The sequence below is a fragment of the Sparus aurata genome, chromosome 20 (assembly GCF_900880675.1).
Source record: "Sparus aurata chromosome 20, fSpaAur1.1, whole genome shotgun sequence".
In the NCBI taxonomy this organism is placed as follows: Eukaryota; Metazoa; Chordata; class Actinopteri; order Spariformes; family Sparidae; genus Sparus; species Sparus aurata.
Window position 1 is genome coordinate 27,410,640 of NC_044206.1, and position 15,426 is coordinate 27,426,065.

The following is a 15,426-nucleotide window of genomic DNA, read 5'->3' on the forward strand; positions in this document are numbered from 1 at the left end:
CATCTGAAGACGTCTAAGCTCCTTCCAGTGTTTTTCAACTTTAATACTCTAATCTCTCCGCTGAAGAAAGGACACGTCTCCGGCAAATGTTGCCTCTCTAGTTTAAAGTTTCATCTGCTGTAAGGCTTGTGTGCACATGTACTTATGTTGTGTGTCTTTACACGTGCTTCTGTTGTGTGTGTGTGTGTGTGTGTGTGTGTGTGTGTGTGTGTGTGTGTGTGACGGACGGGTATCAGCATGGATTAGTGAGTAAAGGTAAGCGTGTGTCTCTCCCTGTCTAGGCGGATTTCCATCCCTCTCCTCTTCTCCGGTCACACACCGACCTCGTTTGAACCGCTGCCGTCGTCTCATCTCATCCCGTCTCCTCCTCCGAACCTCCCGCCGCTGTCTCATGGCGCCGTAACACTTTGCATTGAGAGTGTGTTTGTGATTGGTTGGTTCTTTTTTTTGTCTCGGGCCGCCGTGCGATGCCATTACTCCCTCAGGACGCCGAGCGATTCGATGGGCTATCTCTACTCTACTGGTAAGAGAATTCCTCCTGCACCATTCCTTCCTTCCTTACCTCCTTGCTTCCCTCCTTCCTTCCTTTCTTGTCTCCTTTTCTAAAACTGGGCTCTTGAGGTGGTTTACAGCCTCTGTTTTTCTGCCTCGTCCTCGATCTCCGGCTGCAGTGGTTCATGTAGGTCACAGACTTCAGAGGTGAAACAGACAGACGCCTCCGACTTTAAATCCACCTGCATGTCAGAGCTGTTCTAAAGGACCATACCAACATTTTTAATAACAACAGTTCATTCAGCCCAGTTCAGGTAGCTGTTTGCAGTTACTCTTCTTCTTCTTTTTAAAGATTCGTGTCGTGAGATAAATGTGGATGTCGTCAGGTAAAAATCTTGTATCTCCAAGTTTTTTAACATCTAGGTAACGACGTCTCGGCTCAACACCATGAACTCGAGACGTTATCGAGAGTTTGGAATAATTTTTCCGAGCTGCAACAATCATGAGTCAGTCTTCATTTATAATTACTAGTCAGTCGTTCATCAATTCAACAGCTCGAAGATCGGTTTAAAAATCATGTATAGTCAGTGATAATGAGAAGTACTTCCAGTAGGAGACGGAGATATCCAGCCTTTAAGTTTTATCATAATATTTCAGAGAAAATTGCAATAGCGGTATTTATGATCTATTAGAGGAACTGAATTAAAGCATTGATAGTTTCCATCCTTTTCCACTAAGGGACTGATTCTTAGTGTGTTCATCTGTGACCAAACAGCGGCAGCAGCAGCATCGTATCTCTGTCAAATAATATGTAACCGCATCAGTAATTCCCACCGTTTGCTCTGTTTGTCGTGCAGAACGCAATCTGCTCAGGTGAGTCTTTACTTGTTTACCTCACCAGCAGGTGTGATCTCCTCCTGACGAGTCGCCACAGTCTGCTCCAACTTCATAGTGCAACAAGTCTGTCGTGTTCCCCGTTATTGTGCCGGCTCTGTTGGAGGTCTGACCTCTTGTAGCCAGAACCACTTCATGGAACTGCCTCCCAGCTCCCAGCTCCCAGCTCCTCGTCGGAGGCTGATGAGTCATGTTTGTGTTCGTACTGTTGTGGAAACGCGTCAACACGTTTATAACAATATTGTCACGTTGGAGGTGGACCCTAATGCACGAGAAGGCAGGCAGGGGTGCAATGGAGCGAGTTTATTTCTCGGGGACGGCAACACGAGGAAACATCGGGGAAACTGTACGGCAGGATCATTAAAACAAAGCAGACGACTCGATGACGACTGAGCAAAAGACCGGACTTAAATACAAACTAAATAAACGAGGGGGCGAGCTGCAGGTGTGGAGGGAAAGCACACTGGTAAAGAAAACAGGATACAAAATACACCGAAAAAACCCACGAAAACATACGTACAAATAATATCACAGCACCGTGACGGAGACGGTGCAGCCTGAACGTTCAGCCTCACTGTCGAGGAGCATGTGATCCTTCAACTGACGGATCAGAGAACAGAGTTTCACATCAGGTGAGCTGAAGGTAGAGGAAGGCTTGACATCTTTTACTTCATCGGTGACACCACAGTGTAAAAATACTCTTTCACACCGACAAGTCCTGCTTTTAAATGTTACCTCTTACCTAAATACACAAGGAAAGAACCACCTTCTGACAGTGTATATCAGCCATGACGCAGTATATATGATCATTCTGTAACATGCTGATCCTGTTTTTATCTTTATTATAACTTCATATGGAGTGAGGGTGGCGGGATTTGCACAGGAGACATGAAAGTAAACCGGCTTTAGCTGTGAGATGACTCCAGAATCAGCTCACTGACGATTGATCTTTTCTCATCCGATCACCGGGTGATCCCGTCTGAACTGAAGCTGCAGCAGCGTCTGTTCGCCTCACGACATGACCGCCGATAATCTGTCAGCATATGGATCCGTCTGCATCAGCGAAACATCTGCCGCGCCACACCGCGGGGAGTCTCCTCGGTTTGTTTTCCTCCCTTGTTTTTGGGCTTCTGGTTTTAATTTGAATCTGGAGCAGACGGGGAGGGAAAGCCAACAGACAGGAGGAGATTAAAAAATGAAAACACCGAACACTGCTCTTCAGAGAGGCCGGTCGTCGCTGTCTCTTCTTCAAACACAACATTACAAACATGGGATCGTTCAATGGAAGGTTTGTGTGTTTGAGTCCGAGGAAACAAAACCTTTTAATGCAGATTTCATTATTCAGGTTTAGGATGAAGACAGACGAGGTTAAAAGCTCCAGAAAAGTTTCAAAGTAGACATGAAGTGAAGATCATATTTATCTACTCCTCCCAAGGTCAAGAATAAACTCAAGCTTTCTTCAGATGACATGATATCAGCTCAATGAAACAGTCAGCTGTCGAGTTTCTCTGCAAGAATGTCTGACAGTATAATCAACACAATCACCAGAACAAATGTCAGCAATGTAAACTTTACAGTTCTCGTTCTCTTGGTCATGGTTAGGAAAGCTTAAAACATCTAGTTCTGTCTCCACAAACACAGCAGGAAGATGATTGGATCACAGCTGGATCTTCATCAGGTCAAACTGTTTTCAAAATGAGCAAACCATGCCCATATTTAGACATCCTGCACACCAATAGGCTGACGAGCTCAGCGATGTCAGGTGTGGTTTAAGCATCCGAACTGACCTGAGTAATGAACATTCAACACATCCAAACACTGCGTGATAATCAGCAAAGTGCATTGGAAACAACAGATGAGGAACGTTTGTCCAATCGGTGAGAAACAGAAAGAAATATCACCGAACACTTTAGTTTCCCTCGGCTCTCTGGACTGTTCTTCTTTTACCTCCTCCAGACGATTATCCTGCTTCTCAAGTAGTTTGTTTTGTCTGAGAGCTCTCTTCAGTTTCAGCCAACATGTCGAACATTTAGCAGCTAAAGACACAGATGTGATTCCCTCAGGAGATGGTGGAGACCAAAAATGGAGCTTAAAGGGTGAACAGACTTACACTCGTCACTCCACACGAACGATCACGTCGCTCCGAAAAACGTATTGCCGGTTTAAACTTCTTTATATTCAAATTCAGATTAGCTCATCAATCCTGATTGGCAGGTCATTTTGCAGCATTTAAAGTGAAAAGCAAATAATAATGAACAGCCAATTTGACTGAAGCATGCAAACATACTACAAACAGAAGGTCAAATATCTTCTGCCATGAATCAGTTATCCAAAAAATGATTTAATTTGCTTAATTCCCTTCAATGGGAAGTGAAAGATGTGAACGTTAATCTTTTATTGAGACATTTAACATTTTTACATTAAGGTCTTTCCATCTAAATAATATGAAAAAGTCTAAAGTAAAACATTTCTCTACAAATATATGAGTGTAACATCTTATTGTTGGATTTTTACATGTGTTTCAGTATTATTATCTTTCATCATCCGGTCAGTTTGATTTCTGACTGAAATCTATAAAACCTATGAAGTAAACTGTGTTGACGCTGGAGGATTCAGGTCAGGTGTAGGTTGGTGGTGACCTGGTGTCTCTGCGGAGGTGTTACTGTGCCCCCTGGCAGCCGGCCTGTGAGTGATGTTAATCACTTGTGGCAGGTAATGCAGATTATCAGGTATTAAGTGATCAGTTTAATTGCTCCCCCGTGTCACAGCAGTTGACCGCCTGGCTCTGGTGCATGTTGTCGGCTGTATGTGGCCCCGCAGAGCCGCTGCGTTCAGGTTATTCATGCAGAAACCAGCATTTGTTTTGCGGTGCACTGAGGGCCGGGTTGATACCGGTGCAGACAGCTTGAGTTTGATACTGACTCTTGATGAATACTTTTTTTTTTAACAACAATTTAATGAAAACCGCCTTAACACATGCTTACATTATACATACACGCTCAGCCCACACTCACATGTTCAGTGTTGTCCTTGAATCTCACAAAGGAATATTCCAGTAAAGACAAAACACAGATTAAAACACGAGGACGGATGGGCGTGTTGAGTAAATCTGGTACCGTTCACCAGTCTTGTGTGTTTTATTGCACTGTACACACCAACACGGTGGATGTGACACTTACTGTACTTGGTCGTCCGCTGTGTGATAACGGATAGTATTATTTCAAATTAAGCCTCTCCAGAGAGATCAGAGGGACCTCACCTTCACCTTGGAGTCTGTGTTCATCCACTTCGCTGTACATTATCCCTTATGTAACACACAGTATATGTGACCTGACAGCTCGCAGCACTCAGACAGAAGCTTTTGTGCTGAAATATCCCTTTTTAAAAAGATAAAAGTCAAAGTATAAGTGTGGACAAGACCTCCATGTGTAGCAGAGCAAACAGCAGACCTGAAAACTGCAGCGTTAAGAGTTAACTGGGTTATAACAAAAGATTATTTAAGTCAACATAACGTAAAGCTCGGCCCGGCTGTTCCTGTTCCTGTACATACCGGCCCAACTCCTCTCTGTCAGGTCGTCTTGCTACTTAGCGTTCCAGCTTTAATCTGCGTCTGACTGTTTGAATCCCTGCCTGCTGCCTCTCTGCCTGATCCCTGACTGGATAACTTTCTCTTATGAGACGTAAGTAGGAAACGACAAGTTAAATTGAACTTTTAAGCTTTCCCTGCTCGTTCTCTGAGCCGTGCTGTCGAGTCCAAACCCGATAATTGTTTCCCATGAAGTCATGAAGGTAGCACATGTTGTACTTTATTTACTTAAGGAGGAACTTTGCTGATTTTCAACAAGCTTTGTATCACAAATTACAATTTTGGTAGAATATGCAAGTAAACAATGTTAAAGCTCTCTGCGTGCTGCCTGCACCCAGAGCCCAGAATCAGTCTGTGTCATCATCAGCTGCAGATTGTTGTTGTGAGTTTAAAGTGTAAGAGTTCAGTCGGATTGTGAGTTGGATCTCTCTCTGTCTCGGGTCGAGTGAGGAGTGTACACCAGATATAAACTTTGAGTCTATCAGAAGTAATAGAAACATATTTTGGTGTATTGTTTTGCTGCAACAGAGACAGAGCTTGATCTGAGATGTGGCAGTAAATGTAACGGGTCTGCTTTCTCCATTTCCTTGTCCTGTGAGCAGACATTAGCCCGAGCAGCTTTAAACCACCGGATATAAACTTTGAGTCTATCAGAAGTAATAGAAACATATTTTGGTGTATTGTTTTGCTGCCACAGAGACGGATGCTGAACGGGGAGTGGAGTCCACTTCCCCTCGTCCCACTGTAGTCCTGCACTCACAGTCCATCCGTCAGGTGCAGCAGCTTCATCTGAGATGTTGCAGTTGAAACAGGTCTCTGTAAACAGGTTCACTTTCTCCATTTCCATGTCCTGTGAGCAGACATTAGCCCGAGCAGCTTCAAACCAGCATGGCTCTTGTTCCAACTCTCTTCCTACCTGGGCCGGTCCAAACCACACTCCTGCTTTCTTCTCCAACGATGATGAGAGTCTTTCGGCCATAGACAGTATGTGTTTCAGCAACAGAGCCAAAAAATTAGTCATAAAAACTGAATAATCACGAAGAGCTACCAGCGGCTGCATCGTCATGCGCCGCGTTGCCATGGCATATCTGTGGTTAAATCAGAGTGACCAAAATAAGTTTGATAAGGTGTCCTGTTGATCAGAGCTGTTTCAGCAGAGACAAGAGTCAAGTCAAGTGCTACAAGCATCCTGAAATGTTAAGTCCAGCAGTGAAGTTGCTGCTCCTGGTAGCGCTCCTCTATTATCAGTGCAGACTGCAGGGATTAGGGTTAGGGTTGCTAATGTTGATCTATAAAGCACCGTGTCCAAGTAATGAAGTGTTCTGTTATTCAATGATTTGATCAATGGCGAGAAGCTGTAAATAAATTGCAAGGATCCATACTTTTCTATCTCCATCGGAAAGAGATGTCACCAGGGCTGCCACCGTTAGGCAAGAGAGACGACAACTACTGATGACGTGTGAGGGACTTTGAGTGTTGTCACATTTCGTAGGGGGAGATTTTATCCCCTGCCCCTTGTAAATCAGTTCTGATGGGCAGGGGGGCACAAATTAAACCCTGTCCAGTCCCAAAACCACAAACCATTTGTCTCTACACATTAGTAATTTATATTATATTGTCTGTTCGCGGTGACTCATCACTTTCCGTGCCTGGAGCGGGCAGCCTCTGGATTGGAGGACGAGGCTGACGATGTACGGGAGGAGGAGGATGTGATCTGATTGGATGCGGTTTGGAAATGACAGTCCTATCAGTGACGAGGATTCCTCAGTGAGGCGGCGGACTCCCAGGAGCGAGGATGAAATCCGTGGTGAAATATGAGATTTGGACCACGAGGATTACTTCATAACACAACTGATACTCTGCGAGGACTGTAACGTAACGCTGGAGGACGGACGGGAATCAAATTCTCCTCAGGGCCCCGAAAAGCTCTCGTTCCAGCCCATGTCAGTCCGTCCATGACAATAGATGCTGTCTCTACAGAAACACTTTGACACACACACACACACACACACACCCACATACAGAAGCATCTAAAACACTGTGCTCAGTCGGGCTCTGTTCTGACAGTGAGCTGAGCCTCGGGGCAGAACCAACAGACAGCAGGATCATGCTAACCACGTCTGAGGAATCTCTTCAGCTCTAATCTGAACCTTCTCACCCACAAATCTCTCTTCACGCACACACTCGGGAACTGTCAAGGACATAATCACTGCTTTGTGATGTTCCTTTGATTGTTTCTGATCACCGCTCGTGTCTGTTGGGGCTTCCTTACATCCAGGTCGACCGCACGGTTCAGGCGACAGATTTTATTGGTTAGGATGTGACTGGGTGGAGGAGGGAGGAAGGGAGTGGGAGAAAATGACAAAATCCTGTGATGATTTGATTATTTTGTGCAGCAGAGCACCGAGGAGAGAGAAAGAGAGAGAGAGCGAGAGAGAGCGGGACAGGCTTTGGATGTTATGTTTTTGAATCTGTTGTGTTTTTGCTTGTTGCCAGGATGATCATGGGCCCGCACGGCATCAACCGAGCCGTACAGAGGCTGGAGTTCAGCGACTGCAAGAAGGGACTCGGTGAGCATCTTCCTCCTGACCTGTCTGACCTCTGAATCTGTTTATGTGGGCTCTTTACACAGCTGCTGCTCATGACCTAAAGACAGAATGTCACAAAAGTATCGACAGATCACTAACCTGTGTGTGTGTCTGTGTGTGTGTGTGTGTCTGTGTGTGTGTGTGTGTGTGTGCACAGGTGTGAAGATCATCGGAGGTTACCGAGAGTTCACAGGAGAAGAGTTTGGCATCTACATCAAGCGGGTGGTCGGTGGTGGGCTGGCAGCTCAGGATGGTAGGCAGGTGTTTTGGTACATTGGCTTGTACTGTAGAAAGAGACAGTTATTGTCTGACTGTCTGTCTGACTGTCTGACTGTCTGTCTGTCTGTCTGTCTGTCTGACTGACTGTCTGTCTGACTGTCTGTCTGACTGACTGTCTGACTGACTGTCTGTCTGTCTGTCTGTCTGACTGTCTGTCTGACTGTCACTCTCTGTTCCAGGTCGGCTTAAGTCAGGTGACCTCATTTTGGATGTCAATAACATCAGTCTGATAGGAGTGACTAATGAGAGGTGAGTTGTGATGTGTCTGCAGTTTACCAGCATGTGTGTGTGTGTGTGTGTGTGTGTGTGTGTGTATGTGTGCGTGCATGTGTGTGTCTGTGTGTGTGTGTGTTTGCAGAGGTATTTTAAGGTAGAAAGTATTTTGGTCGTTAGCCATGCTAGCAGCCTCTGTGGATGGCCGGCTGGGTCAGTGATTGAGAGACCTCTAGTGGCAGAACACACATACTGTGCGTTTAAAGTGGTGAATAGTAAATATAGTATTTGATCCGTGTGTTGAGCTTTCTGTCCTGTTTCCTGACAGGGCGGTGGAGATCTTGAGGACGGCCTCGCTGTCCAATCACATGGCCCTGCTGATCGCCAGAGACGATGAATCCAGGTGAGAAAAGAGTTCAACCTCGCTGCGGTTGCATTTTGGGTTCGCTGGACTGTTCTCTATGTTGTGTTCTGTAATCTGAGGACTCACTTGGTGATCAGGGAGAAGTTCACACTGCAGAACTGTTAAGTCATGAAGCAGACAGATTATCCACAGGCTGTTTCTCTGTGTCGTAGTCGCTCTGTTGTCTGGAGTGGAGGTCGGCGTTGTGTATTGCATTGACAAAAAAGACACTTTGTAATTCTTTACAAGCGACCGTAGCGTTGGATTTGAATCGCACTTCAAACCAGCTCCAGATGTGGTTTGGATCTGATGGCATTTCCTCTAAAGCCCTCCGTTATTTAGTCATGTAAAAGCTTTTATTATGAAGCAGCGTTACAGGAAACGTTGTGTGTTCAGCAGCAGTAACTAAACACGACTCCTGAGCCGGCTGAAAGTGAACACATGAAGCAGTAACACACGGCAGATGTTTGAAAGCACAAACAGGACGAGAGAAACTAAAGAGGTTCAGTCAGAAGATACAGAAGAAGTGAGAGCTGGACACACTGACATGACTTCAGTATTGATTTTAGGGTCAGCACAAAAGACATTTTGTGCATGTCCAGTAGAAGTTTAAGCATTAAATGGAAAAGTTTTTGTATGAAACTTTATTCTGAAAGTCACAACATTTGTATGCGTTTGTATCAGATGGTGATTTCATACATGCAGATTCATTGTTACCATTGAACGTAAATTTATTAGGACTCATTATGATAGGAGTTATTTAGAGATATGAACCAGGAATTGTTTTTAACATTATAAATGTGAATACATCGATGTGCTAGCCCTCACCGGTGTAACTGTACTTTAAATGGGATGATGGCCCTATTTTAAAGTTAATAATCTGACTGAAGCTCAGCTGTTAATTCTGCAAAGTGTCGCTAAATCTCGTTTAAGCCTCTGTTGCTATTGGATCCCAGGCCAAAAAACATCATGTCCGTCAACGCTGACGTTGTTCACAGCCCACCATCAAGTCTGAAGTTCTGAAGACATTTAGATATTAAAAGAAAGAAGTTTGTGAGGTCGGCAACAGAGAGTTTGATGGTAAGACTCACCTGGAGAGACGGTGTGATGAAACGTACGCGGGCAGCGAGGAGGGATAATGTGGAAGCACGAGCAAGAAAACGCAAGACAAAGACATGAGACGGTTTCTCCAACTAAAACTCCACAAGGTCCACGGTAACCATAACGTAATAATTTCACATTCCTCGAGGCTCCTGGGCTCATTACATTATAAGTTTATACTTATAATGTCAGAATGTTTCGAGTCTTTCTCGTCTGTGAAACATGAAACAAACATTAAGACCTGTATTACATCAAATCATACCAAATCATCCTGCACATTTCTAGAAATTAGTCTCCGTCAACACTCATTTAGACAGGAGCAGGTGTTGTTAGCCTGGATAAAGTGCCAGGGGGTCTTGCTATAATGGCCGCCAAGAAGCAAGACTTAATGACTTTGTAAAGCTCTGTTCTCCCACAGGAGCGCTGATGGGATTTGATTTTGATCCATCTTAAATGAGTGCTAACACAGTCAGAGGATGAAGGTGTTGGAGCTCGTCTGCAGGGTTGAACGCTTGAAACAAAAACCTGACTGGTATCATCGAGATGCCCCCGGAGTTTTTATTCTGGTTTTATTATTTTGTTGTTTTTTAGGTTTTTTTTTGGCCTTCCTGTTCAGATGGAGGCAGAAGTAGCAAAAGCAATGTTGATATGTATTGGAAAATTGGTCTGTGTGGAGGAATGCCTTAAAGAAGTGGCATGAAGTGGCTCAGAAAGGTCCGTGGGCCACCTTGAGTGTCCGGATGTCTAAAAAGAGACATTGATGTGGAGTTTTGTAAATGTGTTTCTTTGGTGCTTTAAGCTCCACAGAGCCTGGTGCGTCTGGTTTCTAGAAGAATCCTCGAGTGTGTGGAAAAGAGAAATCTGTGTTTAAAAAGACGTTATTCATCAAGATCGTGTTGTATTCCTGATGTAACGGTTCCTGACACCAGCTGACGTGCAGAGGAGCGGAAGGTGTCTTTACCTGAAGCTCTGACTGCCTTTGGAAATGGAGCATGTGAGTGCTTTGATCGTCCTCGGTGTAAACTCTGGGATGGATGTGTGTGGCTGACAGCGGCGTCCTGCGGTTCACCAGCGGGAGGTAAAGCGACCTGGCACTCTGCTGTCCCCTGTGCTTTTCCACGTCAGCCTGCCATGTCAACACAAACCAGCAGTGACACAATAAGGACACCGCGCTGGCTGTCCGTCCGCCGGGTTTCTGCTCTGGAGAAGAGTCGTGCTGGTTCGAGGAGTCGAAGCAACACGAGGAACAGCAGAAACAATGCCGGCAGGCCCTGACTGCACTTTTTGCCGGCAGGCTGCAGTTGTTTTCTGGGATTCTCATGACAGTTTAATCGTGCGGCTCTTCTTGACTCTCCATATTGAATATGACTGAATAGATCAAATTCTGAGAGTCATTTCTCAGGAGTACATTCAAAGAAATAGGGGCGGCTGTAGCTCAGTGGGTAGAGCTGGTTGACTGGTGATCAGAAGATCACTGGTTCGAATCCCAGCTCCCCAGGGCGGGACTGAGCTACAAGTCGAAGTATCCTTGAGCAAGATACTGAACCCCGAAGTTGCTCCTGATGTGCAGTTGGCACCTTGTGAAAGGCAGCCACTGCCATCAGTAAGGGTCCTGCGATGAGCTGGCGACTCGTCCAGAGTGTACCCTGGCCTACGCCCATAGAGTAAGACTGGATTTGGCCCCAGTAAGCCCCGCAACCCCTTAGGGGGGAAAAAAAAAAAAAAGTGGCAACATCCCGCGACCCTCATGGATAAGCGGAAAGAAAACGGAACGGAACATTCAAAGAAATGTATCCATCATTTTACAGCCACTTCTTTGACAATGTGAGCGTCTTTGGCCCCGGTGCTTCACGTGATGATGTAATTTCACTGTTTGGACACTATGAAGATTGGCTTCGAAGCCTGGTGCTGGTGACAGATAGCTGAAGGAAGCAGAGTGCTGTTGAACTCGGCGCCGTGTGGCAGGTTTAAAGCTGTTACTCAACATCACGATGTGGAAATGTGATGAAGAAAATCAGAAAGGATCCGTCTGAATATTTAACATTTTGAATAGAATGTGCTGCAAAACATCCTTAAATAAGAACACATAGAATAAGGTTCTATACATTTTTCTGTTTTTTTCATTTTTCCATTTCTGTGAAAGTTTTCAACAGGAGGAGTTAAGATGTTTGAGTTAAACAAACAAACACTGTGTTTGTTCCCTACCTGCTGTCCTGCAACGTGACTGCTTGTCCTCCACAGAGACTCTGACCTCCACAGAGACTCTAACCTCCAGAGAGACACTGTCCTCCACAGAGACTCTGACCTCCACAGAGACTCTAACCTCCAGAGAGACTCTGTTCTCCACAGAGACTCTGACCTCCACAGAGACTCTGACCTCCACATCCTCAAACTATCAACTCAGTTTAATCCTCCTCCTTGCTGTTGGCAGCTACAGTAATATTCTATATGATATAAGCACTAATATTGTTCTCGTATTATCATGAATATACATCATTTGTTTAATTCTTCTTCTAGAACGTCTAGTTTTAGTGATGAAGTTTCTTCTTCTAAATGAATTATTGAACGGCTTAATGAGATCACATCACCTGAATTTGTCTTTTGTCGTCTTCTTCTTTGAAGATGACAAAAGTTTTTTTTATTGGTTCATGTATACATGACAGCCTCCTGTCCTTCAGTGTGAGGTACACTGCTGTGATCCGTCACACGCTTCTTACTGATTGATAACTGTATATTGATAGAAGTTGGTCGCTGTGTGTTTTTAAACATTGATGTTTTTTGGACATGAACTGTTGAAGGAACACGGAGGACGTGAGCTGAGTGACTCGCTGAGGAACAGAAGGTGTTTTTTGAAAGAGTTCCCAGCTAACAGCGGCTAATGGAAGCGTCTGTGTTGTTGTGACTGACAGCTGAGGAAAGGTCGTCCCTCCTTTCATTTCCATCCTTATTATTACGAAACCGAAGCAGCAGCCAGAGTGTGTGTGTGTGTGTGTGTGTGTGTGTGTGTGTGGAAGCAGCTTTGTGCCGACCGACAGCAACTCGCCTCAAAGCTCGACCTCCATTGTTGTTTCACACTTTAAACAAATTATGATTATTCTGTGCAGCTGCCTCGGGGCAGGACAGCGGGTCACGGTGAGGACACCGTGATGAGATCATTCAGGGGGGCGGTGGATTTGGTTCTGGTGTCCTCACAGCTTCAATGGATAAAAACAAAATAACACACGTGGAGTTTAAGCTCATTGATGGAGTTTTGTGAGTTCAGGATGGAGCCTGGGGGTTTATGTCATTTTTAAGCTGTTGTCCCGACATGAAAAGTCAGGCGGGTCGCTGGGTCCTCGAGGGGCAACTCGCTGAGGACGCAGCAGCTCGGCTTGGTACTGGTGTTAAAAGACGACATCACGTCACTGCAGTCCAAACTGCTCTTCACCGGCTCGCTGTCTGATTTTTAGAATTGATTTGATGATTTTACTGATTACTTTTAAAGCTTGTCTGGGTCATGCCCCAAGTGACATAGTTGAAAAACTGACCCCATATGAGCCTGTTTGCGGCCTCAGATCCTCCGGTCGGGCCCTTTAGTCCAGAGTCGACGCTCAAAACTAAAAGGTGACCAAGCTTTTTACCTGGACTCACCTGAGGCTCTCAGAATCAGTCACCTTTTCTAAATCACGTCCTAAAACCCACTTTTGAAAAAGTTTTCACCTTTCTAACTTTTTATTTCTATTTTGCTCTCTGTTTTTTTTCCTCTCATGTGATTTCTTAACGTCCTTTACTGCTTTTATTTAATTTTAATCTGTTTAGTTTTCTTACTGCTCTTAATCTTTTCATCTGTTTTCTAATTGTCTCATGTGATGAAGTCTTCTTATTGTCCTTTATTGATTATATTCATTTATTTATCTTTCTTTCTTTCAATTTGTTCTGTTTTCATTCCTCTTACTTTTGTGTTTTTCCTGCCATTTCTCACAAGTTGAAGTCAAAGATTTAAGACTTTTTTTATGCACGTAAAATAATTAGTTTGAAAGTGTCTCCATCCCTCCACCTGACAGGTGTGACACATCAAGAAACTGGTTAAACAGCATGATTAGTGCACAGGTGTGCCTTGGATAGGTGACTATAAACGGCCACTCTTAAATGCGTAGTTTGATCTATTTGTATTTATTTATTTACTGTCCATGCCAGTCTTTGGGATGAAAATCTGCTTGGTGTGAAAATTCTCCAGGTGGACGAGCGTGAGTGTTCTATGTTGTTGCTACAGAGATGCTGTAGTTATGATCCAAACTTTATATTTCATTAAACGATGTTACTTCTGCAGCTTGTCAAACTCTTTTCGATGGTCATAGTTAAAATTGTTGTTGAGCAAAAATTGTGTCACCAGAAACTTGAAATGAAACACTTCAAATCCTGCAGTTAAGTTTCTTCTCACACAAAATCAGATCACGATATTAAAGCAAAATCAGTGGAAAGCATGTGGAGTCACAGTCAGACAGACGTGTTGAGTGTCTGTGACCTCTGACCTCTATGACTGACTGACTCCTGTTATAGAGGCATTAACATCAGACAGTGATGTGTGAGCGAGCGCTGACCTCAGGTTTCCTCTGCGTCCATGTGAGGGAGACAAACACTCACAGATCCTCCTGCTCCCTCAAACACACCACAGTGAACACACATCTCTCCTCCTGCCACAGATTTCAGTATCAGAGAAAAGAGACCTGAGCGAGAGGAGGAGCAGAGTTTTTAAACATATATGTTTTCAGACCAGCTCAAAGAGACAAATGAATACAATATTTCAAACATCTTACTTTGAGGGAAAGTGGAGAAATTGTTGTTAATAAACCAAAGTAAAGAAATGTGGTTTTCACTTAATGTCAGAGTTTAAAACTTCAGCTCTCCTCCACCTCCAAACATTACAGCTCACATCAAGACCTTCATATGCATTTGTAATAATAATGATAATGATAATAATAATAATAATAATAATACTAATAATAATAATAATAATAATAAAGGTATCTTTATTGAAAAAAATATATATTTTTTTAAAATGCATTTTTATGATTCGAGTATTTTTACATTTAGTCAAATTTGGATATAGAGTGAAATTTTCAGCTTTCAGAAAATGTCATTTAAACATGACGTGTGTGTGTGTGTGTGTGTGTGTGTGTGTGTGTGTGTGTGTGTGTCCTTCAGGAGGGAGTTTGCTGACCTGATGGAAAAGTATGGCTCCAATCATATCACCACATCAGGACGGATCTCTCCCTCTCAGCTCACCACAGGTACGACACCCACAAATAGTTTAATATCCTGACTGTTCCTGACATTTAACGTTTTCATGACAAATGATTGAAATTTGCTTTTTCACATGTGAAACAAATGCTTGCACACATGATCTTCTATTTTCAACTGTTGACTAAAATTTTTATGTCAGCATTTGTGATGAGCCTAATTGGTTTAACACAGTTTGAATGCATTCAGCGAATCTTAACCTCAACCTGAGACTGCGCTTCATCCTTCAGACCGTCTTAACTCTATAAACAAAGTAAAGATGGCTCAAAATGTCCTCATTTGTCCTGAGCTGCTGCTTCAAAACTGATGTGACTTACAAAAAATGTCCTGACTCATAAAAAGATTTCCCTCATTCAGCGAAAAATGTCCTGATTTTCTAAAAATGTCCTCAAGTCATATTTCTTTTGACGTTGTAAAAATGGTATCAGTTTGCAAAGAACACAGAGTATGTCTCTCTTTACAAAGATCTCTGACATTCCAGACATGCTAGGCTTTCTTTGCCAAAGATGTCCTGACTTTCTGAAATTGTCATAACTTTCCAAAATGTCCTCATTCTCAAGGTTTTACTCCAACACCTTTTCATTTTGCTT

General features: G+C 43.8%; 1 protein-coding gene across 1 annotated transcript in view; it reads left to right on the forward strand.

The window, feature by feature from the left end:
- Positions 1-296: 296 nt before the first annotated feature.
- LOC115571555 (discs large homolog 1-like protein) overlaps positions 297-15,426 on the forward strand; it is a 17,116-nt gene continuing 1,986 nt past the window's right edge. The window contains exons 1-6 of the mRNA XM_030401002.1: positions 297-523; positions 7,469-7,542; positions 7,718-7,813; positions 8,019-8,088; positions 8,381-8,455; positions 14,741-14,826. Coding sequence (XP_030256862.1) covers positions 468-523; positions 7,469-7,542; positions 7,718-7,813; positions 8,019-8,088; positions 8,381-8,455; positions 14,741-14,826 — 457 coding nt within the window. The 5' untranslated portion in view covers positions 297-467. The remainder of the gene's footprint in view (positions 524-7,468; positions 7,543-7,717; positions 7,814-8,018; positions 8,089-8,380; positions 8,456-14,740; positions 14,827-15,426) is intronic.